At 40.5% G+C, this 21,246-nt stretch overlaps 1 protein-coding gene and 1 pseudogene across 1 annotated transcript; one reads left to right on the forward strand and one right to left on the reverse strand.

The window, feature by feature from the left end:
* Nucleotides 1–909: 909 nt before the first annotated feature.
* Nucleotides 910–17,134, forward strand: OSTC (oligosaccharyltransferase complex non-catalytic subunit). Its single transcript, XM_021001394.2, has 4 exons — nt 910–1,144; nt 9,530–9,623; nt 11,681–11,878; nt 16,513–17,134. Exons 1-4 carry the CDS (start codon nt 1,006–1,008, stop codon nt 16,529–16,531), a joined length of 450 nt encoding a protein of 149 aa, XP_020857053.1. The 5' UTR covers nt 910–1,005; the 3' UTR covers nt 16,532–17,134.
* Nucleotides 3,724–4,601, reverse strand: LOC144455422 (large ribosomal subunit protein eL6 pseudogene; annotated as a pseudogene).
* Nucleotides 17,135–21,246: the final 4,112 nt, after the last annotated feature.

Consider the following 21,246-nt stretch of genomic DNA (forward strand, 5'->3'; position numbering starts at 1 on the left):
AGCATCGACACTGAAGTCAGGAGGACCTGAATTCAAATCCAGCTTCGGACCAAACACTTGACCCTAGCTGTGTGACCCTGGGCAAGTCACTTAACCCCAACTGCCTTGCAGAAAAAAAAGGAAAAAAGAATGTGTTGGACCAAATGACTCTGACGTCCCTTCCAATGCTAAGATGATATAATAGAAAAGGCATTTTGCATTATGTATGGAGCTAAAACATCCCGAGACAACAGAACTGCAAGCAGCTGGGACTAGGCTAGGGGTCCGCTTCGTCGCCCTTCTCCCCTCCCCCATCCCTAATTTCACAGCGGTGAAAGTCAAGGGCAAAAGGCAGTGAGGCATGTTATATTAGAACACTGGATCTAGAGACCGAAAATCTGCACTTGAAATATGACTCTGCTATTACAGGAGTGGGGCTCTTGCGCGTAAACAAAACTGGGGTTCCGAACTCCTCTAAGAGGGTCCCCCCCAAACGCCTAGGCTTTCTCCCCAAGCAGAAGTAAGGCTAGCGACACAACTTCCGGTCTGGGTCTGAGCTGCCCGGCAACCCAAAGCGCCCGCCCACCCAGCCGCCAACCCATGCTCATCCAATCCCGGAGCTCCACGACATCAGAGCCCGCCCAGGTCTCCGGGCGGCCAGTGGGGAGCGGCGAGGAGGGAGGCGGTCATTCCGCTCCTCCGCCGTCGCCACGTCTAGAGCCGTGCGAGTCCTGGCCGGCTAAACCTCATCACTCAATCGTATATTAAAAATCCCCAAATCTCTGAACACCTCCAGTGTCACGAAACATCTGAAAATAATTAAATTTTATTTTTTAGTTTTTCTAGGGTTGCTTGCCGCGGCTGTCGTCTGTTCTTCCTCAGGCTTTTTCTTAGCTTTCAAGACCCCGGCGATCCCTCCCCGAGCACGCTCCCCACCAAGGGTTCTCCTTCCGGTGCCGCGGCGGCGGCGGTAGCGCCAGCGCCGCGGAGTGAAGGGCTTGGGGGTCGTCGCACGTCGCCGCCGACATGGAGACGTTGTACCGGGTGCCCTTCGTGGTCCTCGAGTGTCCCAACCTGAAGCTGAAGAAGCCGCCATGGGCCCACATGCCGTCGGCTATGACGGTGTACGCCCTGGTGGTGGTGTCTTATTTCCTCATCACTGGAGGTAACGCCGGCGGGGCTCGGGGTCGGGGGTTCCCAGCGGGCTCTGCCTCCGGGTTCCCTCGCCTTCACAGCGTCCCCTTGGCCCCCAGCTTCTGCACATAGACCCTTGTCACGTTAGTTCGCCAATAAAATTAAAGCGCCGACTATGTGCCAACCCTAGGGACGCAAAAGGAGGCGAAAGACAGCCCCTGCCCACCCGGAGCATACAGTCTAATGAGGGTGACTACAGGCAAACAAATTCGTACAAAGTAAGCTACGTAATTCGATTCAGCCAACATTTATTAAGTTCCAGGCATTGTGTTAAGCGCTGGGCATACAAAAAGAGAGAAAAGCCGGTCCGTGCCCTTAAGGAGCTTAAATCTAATGGGGAGATAACAGAGAAATGACTCTATTTAAGACAAGTAGAATAACAGTTCAGTTCAATAAACGTTGAATTGTCCAGACCTAGGGAGCTAGTCCGGGAGTTCTTCGCCATTTCTGTGTCATTTGTAAGTCTGCTCGGTGAAGTCTGTGAACCCCTGCTCAAATAGTGTTTGTACATGCATACCATAAAATATTTGGGGTTACAGAAGAGTGCAGTTCTATTAAAGTTAAGGGCCAGTTCCCTTCCCCTTTCCCACCCTTTCTGGTTACTTTGGGTTAGAAGTGCCCCGGAAGCAGATCCAGAGTTAGAGAATTTTCTTTGTTCATAGACAAAGTAAAGTAAGCTTGGACGTCAAAAGCTGGCAGAGAACCAGCCTGCTTTAACTTAGAGGAGTTCTTTGCCAAAAAGTAGAAGGATACTCGTCAGGGAACGTTTTTTCAGCACCGTAATTCACAAAATGAACCGTGTGGGAGGTTTGCCCTCAGTCTTAGTAACACCAGGGGAATCCGAAATCTCGGAAGCACTGGAAGTGAGAAGTTGAAAAGGGTGGGTCCTTGACCAGAGTGATGAGTTGGCAATCCAGTGATGAACCCCTCTTGGATTGCCTCTTCCTTCAGCCCTTTCAAGCGTGACTGGCTGCTTTCTGATTTCATTTTGGATAAACTCAGCTTAGAAAAGTCTTTGAATCATAAGGATTGTAGATTAAGAAAAGAGAAAATGTGATTTCATTTGCATATAGAATGTCATAGCTGGAAGGGGCTGTAGAAGTCATCTAATTCCGTTGAACCTTTATTGATGAGGAAATGTCTTAGGTTGTCTAGATAGGGATAGCATCAGAGACTAGGAAGGTGATAGTGCCATGCCACTCTGTTCTGGTCACCCCAGCACTTCTAGTATTCAGTTTGGGGTGCTGTGTTTTACAAAGTTTTTGAATAGGTTGGAGAATGTTTTTAAAAGGGCATCTGGGATGGTGAAGGGCCTGGTGCCATATGAGCCTCAGTAGTTTTCCCAAAGTGGAAGAAGGCATTTCTTGCCTAGGGGTTTCACCTCAAACTTTTTTGAGGTTTTCAAGCAAGGGCTGGATGACCACTTGTCCAGTATTTTGTAGAAAGGGATTCTTTTTCAGGTGTAGGTTAGAATGGATGGCACCTGTTTTCCATCCCTCTTTGAGGTTCTCTCATTATCCTGAGATCAAGCAGCTAGTTAGTGGCAGAGCTGAGATTAAAGTTTGGGTCTCCTGATTCTCGGTTCACCAGCTTCTTTCCATTATGGAAGTTTTTAAGGTAAAGCTTTTAGCTTTGCCTGAAATTACTGTGTACCGACATTAGATTCACAGTTCTTTAGCCTCTGCCCTCCCAGGAAGCTTTAGATCTCAGAAGTCTATTGGAGAGTTTATAGACCCTACAAGCGCATGAAGACTTTTTAATTTAAAGTACAACTCCCGAATGGTTTCTTTAGAGGGTGCATCTGTGTTCTTTTCTGACTTCACTCTCTGACCACTCCTACTCTAGATCCTTGGATCATTATCTTCCTATTTTAAACGGGAATATCACCCAAGTATCTGTCCTTATCGCTGTTCTTTCTACACTGTCACATCAATCATTTTTATGTAGGGTATGGCTTTAGTTATCACCTCTCTGCAGATGACTTTTAGATCTGTATCTTCAGACCTGATTGATGCTCCTAGACTCTGGCCCCACCTTTCCAGCTGCCCATTGAACACATGGATGCCATGTGCATATTCAAATGGAACTTCAAGCATGCCTCAAAACCAAGCTCATTTCACCTTACCCCCAACAACGCCCTATCCGTCGTCTTAAATCTTACATTCCCACATGTCTGGTGGATGTTGTTCTGTTCTCTCAAGTCCTCCAGTTTCAAACAGAGTTGTTTTTGATTTTTTTCTCTATTTCTATCCCTAGTGCTGTCAACCTTCTTTTGAAGTGTATCCAACATCAATCCCCTCTTTACCATCTTAGCCTAGGAGTTTCATTGTCTCTTGCAAAGACCTTCAGTCCAGATTCTTAACTGGTCTCCCTGCCTTTAGGCTTTCCCTTCTCTAGGGCAGTGGTTTTCATGTGACACGATAGTCCTGATTTTTTGCTGGATGTGTGAATTATATAAATTTGCATGTGTAATTGTGTGAGTCTCTCATCTTTTCTGTGATTCTGGTTTTTGGGGTTTTTTTTGTTATTCCAGATGTTTTTAATCAGAGTTCGGTGCAAGGCATTTAAAACACCAGTTTATGAGGATAAACTCCGTTAGAGAGAGAAAATACAGAACGCAGGTAACCACGGAGCTGAGGGATTTTCTTGATTTGGGACAGGATCTGAGGGTCCACTGTTTTCTGATCAGCCTTGTGCTACCCTGTAATCTCGTATTTCTCTTTTTCTGTGTCAGAAATCTCTCCCTGGTGTCTAGGTTTACAGAGCCTCTTCTTGAAGTAAGCATCAGTAAGATGATCTGGAATTTTTACACCTGAAAGGTTAACCCTGGTAGAGGTGGCAATAACACATTTCTGATGGGTCCTTCTTAGAGGAACACGGTTGATGGTCAGAGGTCGAGTCACCAGGAGCAAGCCACTAGCCAACTGCTTCAGGAAAACCACTCTCTTGCCCCCTTGGCGGCCAGTGAGCATGATCAGAACTGTGCCCAGGGTGATGCCAGATCGAAGTCTCCTCACATGATGGCTGAAGGGCTTTTTGCCATGACTTAGCAGCTTTCTAGGCACGTCCTCAGTAGGGTAATACCTCAGCATCTTGCGAATCTTTACCACACAGGTTCCTCCATTCTTATCACCACCAACTGGCTTTGAGATAGTAGCAGGCACCTTCTCTTTCTTTTTTCCTTTCAGTCCGGCTTTTTGGTGCAGCATATTTCTGCTTGTACATGGCTTTCCTGGAATACATTGCAGACCCAGAGTATTGACTGATCCCTCAGGCCAGGACTGGGTTCCAACTGCAGTGCTTTCGGGGCTTTTTCACCACCTTTTCAGCCACATCTTCTTTCTTGTTTTTCTCCTTTTTTTCCTTTCGGATCTTCTTTTCCTTTGGTTCCTTTGGGAGTTTTTTGTCCGCCATCTTGAGAGAAGGGAAAGAGCTCTCCAGTGATTCTTCAGGAAAAAGAATAATACTGTGAAAGAAACAAAAAAAAGTTTGAGAACTACTGCTCTAGTTGGTGCTCTGCATAACTTTTAGAAAATTGTACTGATAAATGGTTTGGATAGTGTCATTCACCTAATCAAAAACAAACTCTCCATTACTTGTCAGAGAGTCAGTAAGCATTTATTAAGTGCCCAGTTTGTGTCAGGCATTGTGCTCAGCACTTGAAGAAAGGCAGAAGACGGACCCCTTTTAATAACAGTCAGTGGGGGGAGACAGCATGAAAACAACTATGTACAGACAGGCTTTAGACAAAATAAATGTGAAATGACTGACAGAGGAAAGGCACTAAGATTAAAAGGAATTGGGGAGTGGGATTTTAGCTGGAACTCGGAGAAAGCCAGGAACAATAGGTGGAGATAAGGAGGGAAAGCATTCCAGGGACAACCAGAGAAAGTCTCAGCCCAGACCTGAGAGATGGAGTGTTTTGTTTGAAGAACAGCAAGGAGGCTGGTGTCACTGGATCAAGGAGTACATGGTCGGGAGAACCGCTCTGATACGAGGGCTTGCTGAGCCCTCTTCAGGGCTGTTCACACACCTTTGGTGTCCACCTGTCACCCACCTCTCACCTGTGGCTCCAAGAAGCTATAGCAGGGACCATACTGTGGTAAAACTGTCTTGGCAGATGGGCTAAGCCAGCAGGCCTCAAACCTGTCAGTGAGTTGGGGGATGTCTACCACAAACATGTGAAGATTTCCCCCAGCAGCACTGGTGGATTAAAACAGTTTGTTCCATTGGCCATGAAGATGGCTGAAGCAGGTTCTGTGGAGAGCTTGGTCAGGCATCAAAGAGCAAAGGTTATCCACTGATTCTTAGCTATGGAAGTCATCCTGACTTTTTTCCTGCCACTGGACTTCAGTGACTCTGGAAGAGAGAAGGAGGCTGATGACGTTGTGCAGCTCTGCCTCATTTAAATCCAGTTCACAAGAAAGTCAAGGCATCACCTTGTGATATCATTGGTCCTCTTTGAAAATGAAGGACAAACACCAACATTGCGGGGAATAAGGTCTAAGAAGAATGGAAAGGTGTGTGTGTGGGAGGGGTAGGTTATTTGGCTTTGGATGCCAAATGAAATTTATGTTTGGTCCTGAAGGTAATAGAGAGCCACTGGAGTTTATTGGGGGGAGGGGGGGACACCCTGGTTGAACCTACACTTAGGAAAATCACTTTGGTAGCTGAGTAGAGGATGGACTGGAATAGGGAGAGACTGGAGTCATATCAGGCAGACTGTTACAGTAGTCCACATGTGGGGAGATGAGTGTCTGCACCAGGGTGGTAGAGTATCAAGAGAGAAGGGGATATATCTGAGGTATTTTTACAAAGGTGAAATCAACTGGTTTTGGCAACAGATTGGATATATGGGGGTGAGAGAAAGTGAAGAATCAAGGGTGGCTCCTTGGTTTTGAGCTTGTGTGGTACCCTTAACAGTAATAGGGAAGTTTGGAAGGACGAGAGGGTGTGCAGGGGGAAAATGAGTTCAGTTTTGAATGTGTTGGATTTGACATTACTGCAGGACATATAGTCAAGAAGGCTAATAGATAGTTGGATATGACACTGGAGGTCAGTGGAGGTTAGGACTAGATAAATCGATTTAAGAATCATCAGCGTAGAGATAATTGTAAATCCATAGGAGTTGATGAGATTACTAAGTAAAATAGTATAGAGGGGAAAGAAAAGATGGCCCAGGACAGAATTCTGTGGAACATCCATGGTGTTTGGGCAAGACCTGGATGAAGTTCCATCAAAGGACGTGGAGAAGGAGGAATCGCACAGGTAGAAGGAGAACCAGGAGAGAGCAGTATCATAAAAATCTAGTGAGGAGAATTTTAAAGAGCGAGGGGTTGGCTGCAGAAAGTTCAAAGGACGAGAATTGAAAAATGGCCATTTGATTTGGCAGTTAATTAAGAGATCATTGGTGGCTTTGGAGAGAGCAGTTTTGGTTGAATTATGAGGTCAGAAGCCAGACTGTAGAGAGTCAAGAGTGAGAGCAGAGGAAGTGGAGGCACTTATTTTCAAGAGCCCTTGCCAGAAATTTAGCTACAAAAGGCTGGAGAGGTATGGGACAGGAGCTAACAGGGTTGGGTGTATCAAGTGAGGGTTTATTTTGAGGATGGTGGGGACATGGGCATGTTTGTAGGCAGTAGGGAAGCAGCCAGTAGAAAGGGAGATGTTAAAGATAAGTGATAGTAGGGATGATAGAGAAGGCAATATGTTGGAGAAGATGGGATGGAATGGGAAAATGGGATCAGCTTTGGCAAGAAGGGCCACTTCTTCATGTGAAATGGTGAAGGAAGATAATGGCAGAAGGTATCTGGGTGATGTAAGAGAGGGACAGGGGAGAAAAGGGAGTTCTTGGTGAATGGCCTTAATTTTTTCAGTAAAATAGGGAGCAAGGTTATCTATCTGTTGAGAGGGGATGGAGAAAGAAGGAGCTGAGGAAGTAAAGAGGGTTGAAAAGGTTTGAAGACCTGTTGTGGTGAGATACTGAGTTAATTAGGGAGGTGTAGATTGTTTTGCAACAGTGAGGGCCCAGTTGAGGTTGCACAAGATAAATTTTTAGTGGACCTCATCAGCATGATTTTGTGATTTTCTCCACTTTTGTTGAGTAGCAACAGATTTTGGGGATGATCGGCTTGGCAAGGCACAGTTGAGATATAAGGAGGCAAAGGTCTCAAGAGACTATATAGAGTTGAACTGGTTCACCAAGGGTCACAGGAGATGGCCTGAGAGGGACCTGAAGGGCATAGGATTGCTTGGAACTTGTGCTGTGGGTGAAGAACGGGGTAGAGTGAGAGGTGGCATGACAATAGATTGTGATCAGATTGGGGAGTTTCAGGATTCATAGAAGTGACACTTGTGCAGAATGCCAAGTTCACACCATTGCTGTGTAGCTGGGGTGGGACGGAGGAGCAGGTCATGATTGAAGACCCCCAGATACTGTTAAAACTCACTATGGACAGACTTCAGCCTACCTCATTTTTCACCTCACACATCCTCCTCTTCTCCCTTCTCCCATTCCCAACATTTATTTTGCTATTTCCCATCTTCCATGACGTCTCTCATTCCTGGATTCCCATTCCTCCCTATCCTTCCATTGCCTCCCGTTGAAATGAGATGGTATGGTGTCATGAATAAAGCACTGGATTTGGGGTCAGCAGATGCCTGGATCTTGTTCTGCCCTCTAATACTTATTAGCTGTGTGACCACAGGCACCTCAGCTTAAGCTGCTGAAGCACCTGGGGCTCCATTAGGTAAGTGGGATAATCTGGCATCTGCTGAATGCGGCTGTTGTGAGGATCAAAAGAAATGTTGTATCGTCTGCAACCCTGAAATGTCAGCCATCCCTGAGGGGAACAGCAGTATGAAGAAGGGACCTGTCTTCCTCATCACCACCAGTACGAACCAATGACCAACTTCCAGTGATGGGAGGTAAGCTCAGGAGCCCTGGGATCAGCCCCCAAGAAAGACAAGGCCTGTTTCTAGGCCAGTCCCTGAAGCCATCATCTAGAGGAGCAACCCCTGTGGAGCAGGACCTGGCAGCTGCTTCACATGCTGCAGCTTCTACAGAACTCTTCAGCAACCACAACTGTGCAGGACCAGGACAAGAAAGTGCTCACCACCAGAGTCCTTGGTACTGTCCAGTGGCTCAGCGTCAGAAACTGGTGATGGTTTTATCAGTAGAAAAAAATCCACTGCTCTTTCCATTGGTATCAAATGTGCTATTTGAGAATAAGACTACAGATCCATCAAAGCATGTGTCTTCGCTGCCGCCACCAACTTATCTTCCCTATTAGATTGTAAACTTTTTTCTTATTCATCTGTTATTTCCGGTAACTTGCACATAGTAGGTGCTTACTGCACATTTATTGAATATGACTGGAGGAATAGGAGAATGTTAGAGCCTTTGCCAGAGAAAGACAAGTTAGGAGGTACAACTGACTTGGGAAAGATAATGAGCTTCCTCTTTGAGGGCCAGGATCCCCATCTGTAACTGAATGACTATTTGTCAAATGAATGAGTTTGATTTAATGTTCAATTTAAATGTTAGCGTTATTCTTGGGTATTATTTAATACATTTTTTAAATTATTTAATTGATTGGAAACAAAGCATAATTTTTTTCTGATGGTTTAAGCTGTATAGAACCTAAATCAAACAAGTATAATGAACTTTTTCTTAACTCCCCGATGGCCTGTATACTTAACTAGACAAAACAATTTGCAAAGTAAGTTTGTAATAAATTCCTCTTGTTTAATTTGGTCCATTTCAGTTTCCAGATTTGCTTGAAGGAGGAAAGTTCTCTCCTCCTCTCCTAAAAACTGAGATATGAGGGTATCGTTCATTAGAGGCCAAAGGGAGGCACAGAGAGGTAGTTTGTACTGGGGAGAAGTTCTTTATGACGGTGGTCATGAGGAGAAGGAATCTGGACATAGGACATTAAAGCATTTCATTTGATTTTAAATTTAACATATATAGGACCTCTCCAGAAATAGCTCACAATTTAAAGGAAGCAATTTTTTGAAATAGTTATGGAGTACATTTTCTTTTTTTGCTCAATTCAAGCCATAAATTTGTATTTCCCTTTAAACAAATATTGGAGGCCTTCTCCAATATTGATTACTTTGAAGCAATACTAAAAATTAAGACAGTCTCATTCTTATCTTGGAATAATTTTCTGAAATTCTGAACACAAAATTAAAGGGGCCATATCTTAAGTAGACTGGGTCTTTGATCATTATAGTTGGAGAAAAACAAATCTTAAGCATTTTTTATTTTAATAAAATAAAGTCTTTGTACCTTCAGAGATAAATGAAAGCTGTAACCTTATTAATAGTCTAATTTTCACTGTTATTTTCCACATAGGAATAATTTATGATGTCATTGTGGAACCTCCTAGTGTTGGATCTATGACAGATGAACATGGACATCAGAGACCAGTTGCTTTCTTGGCATACAGGTAGAAGTTATTTTGCTGGGGCAGCTAGGTGGCACAGTGGATAGACCACTGGCCCTGATGTCAGGAGGACCTGAGTTCAAATGTGGCCTCAAACCAAACACTTGACACTTACTAGCTGTGTGACCCTGGGCAAGTCGCTTAACCCCAATTGCCTTAAAAAAAAGTTTTGTTAAAGTAACGGGGCAGTGATGGGGTGGGAGGGAGATAGAACAATGTGTGCTTATTTTAAAGTGCAACCAAATTTCCTTAGGGAAGACACCATTATTTAATTATGAAATTGCCTTAAATGCTGGATTTTGGAGTGACTGAGTTTATTTTTTCTCTAGGGGTAGTATCTCAAAAGCATCTCAGCATCCTCCTGTAGTGGACAATTCATTAGCTAGGTTTCTGCCACAAGACTTTTGGGAAGATTGGACTCTCTCTTAGGCTTAGTGGAATGTCTCCACCCCTCCAGTCCCTGATGTCACATCTCATTCTCTCTGTTCCCAAGTTCTCTGGCCTGGTGGTACTAAGTATTGCTATGCTGGTGCCATTGTCACCTGGGCAGATTTCTGTCATTTGGAATTTGAATCTCTGAAGAGAGAGAGCAGAAATTTAGGAGGTTTTGAACTCTTAAGTCCAGACACATGTGTTCCCCTGTTCTCTTTGTTCTTCAGCTCTCCTGCAGAGATCTCTGCAGCATGGACCAGTCTGCCGATGCTGGCTACTGAGGCCTTAGCGTATTTCTGCAGATTGGAGCTTGGATCTCCATAGCACTGGAAAGGGAGAATTAAGGGGGTTGCATTTTGTTGCAAGCCCAGGACTGGGTGGCTAGTTAGTGTGGTTGGCAGTGGGTGGTGAGTGTTGAGTTAGGCATTAGTTCATGGAGTTTTTATCTTTGGACCTCGGAGACTGCTGACACTGTTTATTGATGCATCATTTCTGTTTTTGAGAGGGTGTGAGGATTAGAGAAAATGTTCACTCTGCTGTCTTGTTGGGCCTGTGACCCTGATTTTATTTCTTACAGCAGTGATTCTTTACCTGGAGTCTGTGAATTTGTTTTTTATTTTAGCGATTGTATTTTAATATAATTGGTTTCATTTGTAATTTCCTTTGTATTTTATTTTACACATTTAAAAACAATTTTCCAAGAAGCAGTCTGTGACACAACAAAAGGTTAAGAACCCTTGTCTATAGTCACTTGTTTAAGAAAAATTCACCTTCTTTAAGGAAAGGTAGCTATGACAGATGAACATGGACATCAGAGACCAGTTGCTTTCTTGGCATACAGGTAGAAGTTATTTTGCTGGGGCAGCTAGGTGGCACAGTGGATAGACCACTGGCCCTGATGTCAGGAGGACCTGAGTTCAAATGTGGCCTCAAACCAAACACTTGACACTTTATAGCATATGTAATTAATAAAAATGCTTTCCTTTAAGCTTGTAGGGTTTAAGATCAGCCTTGAAATGTTCTCAGCGTGATGAATTATGTTCAAGTAATGAGTATTGCTCTAAATTTGTAATATTCCCTTAAAAGATTTCCCCTTTAAAAATGAAAATTTTTTACCTATCACACAAGAAAATATCTGTTAAGTTAAAATTAATTTGCCATTGATAAAGCATATTTTGAGTGTTTGTAAATGTTTTACAGCTGAGCTAAGAGGGCAGAATGGCATTCTATCAGAATGTCAGTTTTGGGTGCAACACAGCTAAAAATGTGAATTTTTTTTCTATAGATGGAATCATAAGGAAATGAAATAAAGAATTAAAAATAACTGTTATTCTAGATATTAGACTGTTTGTAAAATTCAGAATGAATGGGTGACAAAAAACAAGAACCACCACCAAAACAACACAAACTAGAGTTTGGTTTCAGAGAGAAGAAAGAGCAGTTTGACAAATCCAGCCAACACAGCAGCCATGTCTGGCTGCATACCCATGATCTCCCACTTCCGCAAAGAAGGTGGGAGTTAGGGCTGCATTCAAGAATCCTAGTTTCAAACTAAAGGAAAGCTAGTCTTGAATGCGGGAAATTTTCACGTTAATAGTTTTTGCAGAAAATTATTCTTTCTTTTGCAGAGTAAATGGACAATATATTATGGAAGGACTTGCATCCAGTTTCCTGTTTACAATGGGAGGTTTAGGTTTCATAATCCTAGACCGATCCAATGCACCAAATATTCCCAAGCTCAATAGGTTTCTTCTCCTATTCATTGGTTTCGTCAGCGTCCTCTTGAGTTTCTTCATGGCGAGAGTGTTCATGAGGATGAAGCTGCCGTAAGTCATTAAGCATTCTGGTTCATGGTTCATATGATTATTCATTGTAAAGCTGAATAATATGCAGAACATAGCGTAAGGAATTTTTTGAGCTAGGAAGGACCTTAATGCTCATTATTATGAAACTCCTTTTGTATTTGAGGGAATTGAAGCCAGAGAGGTGAGGTAGATGACTTGTAACATAGTTAATCCATGAATGGTCTTGTCCTAGAACCTGGACCTCTTCATTTAGCCCGTTACTTCTAAGCATGATAGAGAGTTCCAGAGATGGATCCTGATGTTAAAAATTTGTGCGTCCGAGGATGTGCCCAAAGGTGTGATATGTTCTCAGAGAGACCTGAATGTAGACGTGTGTGATTGGCCCAACTGGCCATTCATGTCTGTGGTGCTGATGTAAGATTTTATTTCTTTTTTTTCCTCTTTTTTTAAAATTAATTTATTTTGATTTCTCAACAGTCACTTCCACATGCTTTTGAGTTTAAAATTTTTCTCCGCCTTCCTCCCCACCATCCTCCCCAAGATGGCGTACAATCTGATATAGGCTACATATACATATATATATACACACATTCTTATTAAACATATTTTCAGATTAGTGATGTTGTAAGTAAAAATCAGAACCAATAGGAGGAACCACCAGAAAGAGAAAACAAAATTCAATGGAAGAGAGAAAAAAAATAGCAAATAATATGCTTCAATCTACGTTCAAATTCCATAGTTAAGATTTTATTTCTTAAGAAATATTAGTAAGGTAGTTGACATCATTGTGTTTTATTTCCATATTTTTCTGTAGCTTTGGAGGTTTTCTTTTTTTGTTCAGTTTTCTTTTTATTTTCAGTTCCAAATTCTCTCCCTCTCTCTACCCCTTCCTTACCATTGAGAAGGCAAGAATTAACAATATCCGTTATACATATGAAGTCATGCAGAGCATATTTCTGCATTATTCAAGTTATGTCTACCCTTCCATCACCACTACCCCTCTAAAAAAAAAAAGAAAAGAAAAAGAGGAGGGAAAAATGATGATTCATTCTGTATTTTGTCCATTGGTCTATTTGGAGGTAGGTAGCATTTCTCATGAATTTTGGAGGTATTTTGAAAGAGTTGGCCTATATAATTTTGACACTGATTTTATGGACCTCACATGGAAATCGGCCATATATTTTTTCTGTATTTCCTAAACCGTTTGTAGTTTTAGCTTCCAAAGCTAGCATTCTACTAAAACTTTTTTTTTTTTAACGATATATGCAACATTTATCAACCCACAGTCCCCTCACTGGATGAACACTTTTTTTTTAATTAATTTCTTTTTAGTTTTCAAAAATCACTTCCATAAGCTTTTGAGTTTTAAATTTTTCTCCCCCGCCTCCCTCCCCATGATGGTATGCAATTTGATATAAGCTCTACATATACATTCCTATTAAACATTTTCACATTAGTCATGTTGTAAAGAAGAATTAGAACCAGTAGGAGGAAACAAAACAAAACAGAAGAAAAGAAAAGAGCAAAAGTATACTTTAATCTGCATTCAAACTCCATAGTTCTTTTTCTGGATGTGGATAGCATTTTCCATCATGAGACTTTTGGACATGTCTTAGATCCTTGTATTGCTGAGAAGAGCTAAGTCTATCAAAGTTAGTCATCGCACAGCGTGGCTGTTACTATGTACAACATTCTCCTGGTTCTGCTCACTTCACTCAGCATTAGTCCATACAGGTCTTTCCAGGTTTTTCTGAAGTCTACTTGCTCATCATTTCTTATAGCACAATAGTATTCCATTACATTCATATACCACAAACTTTTTTTTAAGGTCACCAATGACCTTTTAAATGCCAAATTGGATGGCTTTTTTCCAGCTATCTTCCTTCTTGATCTTCTGGACCATACTCCCTGCCTGGCCCTCCTAGAATAGGATTGTAGACCTATAGCTGGGTGTGATAGCGGAGGCCATCTGGTTCAACTTTCTCGTGTTAACAGATAAGAAAACTGAGGCCCAGTAAGCATTAGAAGTAAGCTTTCAGTGGGCATCCTCTGTCTCTAGTCAGTATTCTTTCCCCCTGTACCCTGCAGCTCCTCTTCCAGCTCTTTCTGGTGATCTCATCAGCTCTTCTCTTTCCTCTCTTACCCTTCTCTACCTTTCCCTTCCCTCCCTTCTTTTCCTCTCCTCTCCACATCTAGCCTTCGTTCTGATTTTTTTTATGGAAACATTGAAAAAAGAGTAGGCACTGTAAAATATATTCAAATTATAAAATATCTGCTGTAAGACTCCTTGAATTTGGCAAGACTTAATGTTTTATAACTGACATTTTGCAGTGTGTACTCTCTCTTTATTTGGGGTTTCTCCTGTTTTCCATTCCCTTGCCTTAAATTCTTCCCCTGCCCCAATTTGTGGTATGGAAATATTTCAAGATGGGAGAAGATGACTTTAACATTTTGCTGAGATGGAGAGGAAAACATATCGCTGTAGCTTGTTTTCATATAAGCACAAAGCCACAGTATGTACAAATATGATCATGTCCTATCAGTTAAATGAAAACAAATTTGTATTCCTTCAGGCTTCACCTCACTAGTATGGGGCAGGTGCTTTTTCTGCAACTTTGAATTACTACGAATTATCATTTACAGTGGTTATTATATGCAAACATAGCTAGTATGTAGTTTAGTATTCTGAATTTAGATATGTTCTTTCAATAGCATTCACCTGTTTTGTTAATCTTAAGGTCATAGGACCAGATTCTGACTTCTAGACTTGCTTTTCTTTTTTTTAAATTTTAATCTTCATAAGGAATCCACTTGGGGCAGCTAGGTGGCACAGTGGATAGAGCACTGGCCCTGAAGTCAGGAGGACCTGAGTTCAAATGCGCCCTCAGACCAAACACTTGACTCTAGCTGTGTGACACTGGGCAAGTCACTTAACCCCAATTGCCTAAAAAACAAAACAAAAAACAAAAAACACATGAGGAATCCACTTGTAGGCCTTATACACTGTCAGCTAAAATATCACTTTCAGATACCCCACCCACCCACATAATAGTTCAGTAGAAAAAATTACTTATTTCAAGTTAATTTATTTTTGAGGCCTAGCCAAGATGTCAGAATTATTTGTACTCGCTAATCCCAGATCAAAAAGCCATCTAGAGAGCCCACAAAGAAAGCACTGAATCCTCCCATCTTGAAAATGGGTTTGCCCTTTAGAAGCAAACTGTATCTCTTATTTGAGAGTTGTATTGAACTACTTATATTTAATGTGCAGGATTTTTAATGATTTGATGTAATAATTAAATATAAAAATATTATTGCATATTGTTATTGCACAGTCATTTAGGGGAAGCTGTAGCCACCTGTCAATGTATGATCACTTTGTTGAAAACAATATTAATTTTTTGGTCATAATTTAAATTTTAAAAATATTTTAATGTTTAAAGAAAAATGTCAAAACTTGGGTTTAACTTAAACTGTCATTATCAAAGGGGTTTCATGGCCCCTATTTGTATGAATATGAGGGACTCTATCCGATGTATCACACTAGCTGATTTAGAAACCATGAATGGCAAGGCTAGCTGCTGCCCATCATCCTCTCCCTCCCTGAAGGATATCACATTTGGATGTCCTCCATCCCCTTCACAGAAGCATGTCTTTTTCTCCCTCATAGGCCATTCACTATCATTTTTTTACATCACCATATTTTTTCCACATTATCTGAAGAGCTGGATTAACTGATCATTTAAGTTCTAGAAACCCCAATTCTAATTATAGGAGTAGTTTGTGTCTTCTACAGGAAACTGCATTCTGACTTTTAAATTTATAAGGAATTTTCTTTTTTTTTTTTTTTTTAATGAGTTTTTTTTCAAGTGAAGATCTGCCTTCTTTCCCTACCGCCTTTCCCTATCCCTCATTGAGAAAGCAAGAGAAACCAAATCCCCTGTGACTTGTATAACCAATCAAAACAAGTTTCTGTTTTGGCCATGTCCCAGAAAATTATGTCTCAATTTGCACGTTCAGTCTGTCACCTCTATCAGAAGTTGGGTAGCCTGTTTCATCGTGAGTCCTTGGGAATTGTGGTTGGTCACAGTGTTAGAGTTCTAGGATTCTCAGAATGCATTGTCTTTACAATATTATTATATTGCTCTCCTGGTTCTGCACACTTTACTCTATATTAGTTCATACAAGTCTTCCCAGGCTCCTGAAATCATCTCTTTCCTACACATTACAGCATAATGGTATTTCATCACATTCGTATGCAGTGACTTGTTCAGCCATTCCCCAGTTGATGAGTATTCCCTCAATTTCCAGTTTTTTCCTACTGCAAACAGAGCTGCTAATCTTTTCCTCTTTCATATCTTTGGGTGTGCGGAATTTTCTCTTTCCTCTGCTTTTATCTTTGTCTTTTTGGACACTGATTTATTACCACAAAAATATTTGGTTAAACATGGTTTTTCTGGTCATCAGTGAGATTAAAAATGGGTCATTAAAAATGTCACTGTGGAAGCCCCATAGTAGGAGCACTTCCCTCGCAGGATTGCTGTTAAGATCAAAGGGCATGTGTGAAAAGGTCTTTACAAAAGAAATGAGAGACAGTTGGAAAGATTGTGAATGAAATGGCTTAATTCTTGCTTTTCACTCTTATGTTTCTACAGGGGCTATCTACTGGGTTAGAGTTCCTTTTGTGAAGATACAACCATAACCGGATGCGCTGCTTTTAATGGCTTTTCAAAAGCCCTTCTGCCTGCCAGGACAAAGTTTGGAACATGGATTTACTGGGTCTCAGAATGACATAAGGAAAGGCCTGGTGTAAAAATGCAAAGGTTTTAGTTCAGTTTTTGGAAAAAACCCTCTTGGTCCCATTGATGTGATCATCTTATAAAAATAATAGTAATAACACCATTGTTTTTCTATATTGACCCATCATTCATGTCAAGTAATCACATCTGTCCTCTTTGTTTTCCCCCCCCATTTTTGAGAGAAATTATTTTCCTTTGTATAATGAAACTATTGAATAAAGTATTCCCGTATTTCCTACAAGCCCACTTGTAAATTTCACCTTTTCAGGAAAAGACACTTCTGGTGAAGATGTGCACAAGTGCATTCAGGGAGCTGGAGCCTCCAGGCTGATGACTCTGTCTAGGGGGATCAGCTTTGCCTTGACCTGACCCTTCATTATTTTAAGTATTGCTCTCAAAGTCTGTAATTTTGTGTGAGACTGTGTTCCTAAACAATAAGATGTATGAAAGGAGCCTAAATAAATCATTTTTCTACTGACCTACTTGTGTGTGTGGTATCTGAAACTAATATTTTACCTGATTGAATGAGTGCATAACCTTATAGCTACAGCATCATAGAATTTGTCTTTTTCTTTTCTTTCTTTTTTTTTGGGGGGGGGGGAAGGTGGGGGAAGACTGAGTCTTCCAATCTTGCCTGGACAGCAAACGTTCCTGGGCTCCTCTTCCACCGCTGATTGTTAGGACTTTTTTTTTCGGTGAGGCAGTCGAGGTTAAGTGACTTGCCCAAGGTCACACACCTAGTAAGTGTCAGGTATCTAAGGTTGGATTCGAACTCAGGTCTTCCTGACTCCAAAGCCAGCACTTTATCCACTGCACCACCTAGCCACCCCGTCAGGACGTTTTAACCTGCTGTTTTTCCAATCTGGACTGGTTCACCCCTTCTTAGGCAGTGTGGTGACCCTCCATTCCCAGGGGCTGTTTAGCCCTCCTGTATTTCTGAAGTCAAGCAGTCCACCAACTTCAGACTCTTCCCCATAGTTGTTATTATAGGATTACACCACCAGCCTCCCTGTCCATTCGTTTTCAACTGTTGTCCCATTTTGGACATGGACAAACACTTCTCTGTTCCTCCCACCAGGTGTCCCTCAGATCTGCTTCCTAACCAGGCCTCTTGGTTCTTTGTGGTCAGCCATGGTTTTTTCTTTCCTGCCTTTATCATTTAGCCCAGGATCTTTTAAATGGCGAGTAGGCCTCTACCTCTTAGTCACAGGAACTAGAGCTAGAAGGTGGTTTAGAGAGTATGTAGTCCAAGGGCTGGCAAACTGTGACCTGTGAGCCAGATGGGACTGCTACCTGCTCTCACATGGCCCACAACCTAAGAACCAAGCCCTTCATTTAGAAGAGGAAACAAGGCTTCTGAAGCTTGACTTGCACAAGGTTCCCCCTGATATATAGCGCAACATATGCCACATGTAGCTATTCCTCAATTGAAGGGCAGCTGTCATTTTAACCAATTTGATATGTGTAAGATCATATTTCAAAGTTGTATTAATTTGCATTTTACCAATAATGATGTGAACATTTCTTCATATGACTACATATAGTTTTGATTTTTTCATTGACAAGCTACCTGTTCATAACCTTCGACCATTTATCAATTGGGCAATGATTCATATTCTTTAAAAGACTGAAAAATTTCCCTCAGTTTTCCTGGAAAATTCCTTCTAATCTTGGCTACATTAGTTTTATTTGTACAATAACTTTTAAATTTAGTATAATTGAAATCCATTTTACACCTCGCTATACTCTCTATTTCTTGTTTATTCATAAATTGTTCTCCTGTTCATGAGTCTAGTGGGTAGTATGTTCCATGTTCTAATTTTCTTGAGATAACTCCAGATAACTCTAGGTCATGTATGCATTTTGACCTTATCTTGGTATATGGTTTAAGATATTGGTCTGCCCAATTTCTGCTAAACTGCTTTCCAGCTTTCTTAACAATTTTTTACCAAATAATGAATTCTTATTCCTAAAATTTAAATCTTTACATTTGTCGGACAGAAGTTACTATAATCCTTTACTATGTATTTATGTCTACTCTTTTCCACTAATCTACGTTTCTATTTTTGAGCCAGTCCCAGATAGTTTTGATATTTACTGCCTTATAGTATAGTTTGAGGTCTGGTACTGCTGAACCTCCTTCTTTTATATATATATTTTTTTCATTAGTTTCTTTGAAATTTTTGACCTTTTGTTCTTCCAGATGAATTTTATTATTTTTTTCTAACTCAGTAAAATAATTTTTTAGTAATATAATTGGGATGGCATTGAATTAATAGTTTAGTTAGGTAAATCTGTCATTTTTATTATATTGTCTTTGCCTACCCAGGAGCAATTAATATTTTTCCAATTATTTAAATCTGACTTTATTTGTCTAAAGAATGTTTTATAATTGTGTTTGTGTAGTTCCAGGGTCTGTTTTGGCAGGTATACTCTCAAGTATTTTATAGTGTCTATAGTTATTTTAAATGGGGCATCTCTTGCTGTCTCTTCTTGCAGGGTTTTGTTGGTGATACATAAAAATGCTGATGATTTATGTTTATTTTATATCCTACTACTTCCTAAAATTATTGTTACGACTAATTTTTAGTTGAATATTTAGGATTTTTCAAATATACTATTGTCTGCAAAAAGATAGTTTATTACTTCGTTTCCCATTCTGATTCCTTCAAGTTATTTTTCTTGTTGCTATTCGTAACATTTCTAAAACAATATTGAATAATATTGCTGACATAGTATAGTTTCCTTTATCTCTTTTATTAAATCTATTTTAGCTTTAACTTTGAGATCATGATTGCTACCGCTGCTTATTTTTACATCGGCTGAAGCATAATAAATTCTACTCCAGCCCTTTAACTCTGTGTATCTCTTATTTTTAAGTTGGATAAGTTTATCCGATTCACATTCAAAGTTAGTTTTCTAGTTGTGTATTTCCTTCTATTTTTCCTTATCCTTCTTGCCCTGTTTACTCTATCCCTCCTTAAACATCTAGTTTATTTCTGAGCACTACCCAATCCTCCCATTCCTTAATCTACCTACTCTTCTAAGAGTCCCTTCCTTATCCTCTCCCCCACCTTCCATCTTTACCCACCTAACAATCCCTCCCTTATTCTCTCCTCTACCATCCTAATTCTTGATGTACACACCCTTCTAAAAGTCCCTTTTCCTATCCCCTCACCCTCTTACTTCTTTAGAATTTAGAAGACTTTTTTACCCTTCTAGATGAATATGTTCCTTCTTTAATCCAGTCCCCCATCCTCACTCAATTCTTCTGTATCAGTTCTTCCTTTCACTCCTCATTTTTATGAAATGACTGCTCCTTTTTACCCCTCCCAGCCAGTTTTATATTTTAGAATCAACCCATCTTACTCAGCTCAGCCTGAGCCTTTCTTTCAAACTACCCAAGTAATGATGACAGCCTTAAGATATTTTCACATAAGAAGTAAACAATTTGACCTTATTAGGTCTTTACTATTCACCTTATGTTTCTCCACAATCTTACATGTCAAATTTTCCATTGAGTTCTGGTCTTTTTGTCACAAATACTTGAAAGTCTTTTAGTTCTTTGGATATCCTTTATTTTTCATTCAAGGTTGTATTCAGCTTGCTGGGTAAGTTATTTCTGGTTGTAACCTCAGCTCTTTTGCTCTTCAAAATACTATGTTCTAAGACCTACAGTCTTTTAACATAGAAGCTCCTGAGGCTTCTGTGATCCTGATTGTAGTTCCGCTTTTAAATTGTTTTTTTTCTTATTTTTATAGTATTTTCTCCTTAACCTGGGAGCTTTGAAACTTGGCTATAATATTCCCATAAGTTTTCATCCTAGCATCTGTTTCAGGTGGTGAATAGTGGATTTTTTTTCTGTTTCTACTTTACCTCCTCGAGTAAAACTTCAGGGCAATTTTCCTTAATAATTTCTTGTAATATTGTAGCAAGACTCTTTTTGCTCATAACTTTCAGATAGTCCAACAATTCATATTGTCTCTCTTTGAGCTGTTCTCCAGGTCAGCTGTTCTTCTAATAAGATGTTTTACATTCTCTCCTATTTTTTCGTTCTTTTGATTTTGTTTTATTATTTCTTAGTGTCTTATAATGTCATTAGCTTCCCATTGCCCAATTCTAGTTTTCAAGGATTTTCTTTCTTAAGTTTTTGGATCTCTTTTTCAAATTGGTTTACTTTATTCTCATAATTTTCATGATTTTATTGGATTGCTTTTATTATTTTTCCCCTAATTTTTCCTCAATCTCTCTGATTTTTGAAATCCTTTCAAAGTTCTTCCAATGACTCTTTTTAGGCTTGTGACCATTTGATGTTTTTGAGTCAGGAGTGGCTTTTTTAACTTCATTATCGTCCTCTGAAGGTGAACCCAGATCTTCTCTATCCCCATAGTAGCTGTCTGTTCTTTCTTCTTTGCTTACTCATTTTTATTTTTGTTTTATTTTATTTTTAGCAGCTTATTATTGTAATTGCCTCAAGTCTCGGGTGTAGGAAATGGTGCCCTAGACCTCAGTCCTTTTTACTGTTATTTTCTGAGTTTTGTCTGGGGCTCAACCTTGGGCTCTCTACCCCCAAACCACGGTTAGGGCCCC

The sequence above is a fragment of the Phascolarctos cinereus genome, unplaced genomic scaffold (genome assembly GCF_003287225.1).
Source record: "Phascolarctos cinereus isolate Bilbo 61053 unplaced genomic scaffold, phaCin_HiC Scaffold_9;HRSCAF=440, whole genome shotgun sequence".
In the NCBI taxonomy this organism is placed as follows: Eukaryota; Metazoa; Chordata; class Mammalia; order Diprotodontia; family Phascolarctidae; genus Phascolarctos; species Phascolarctos cinereus.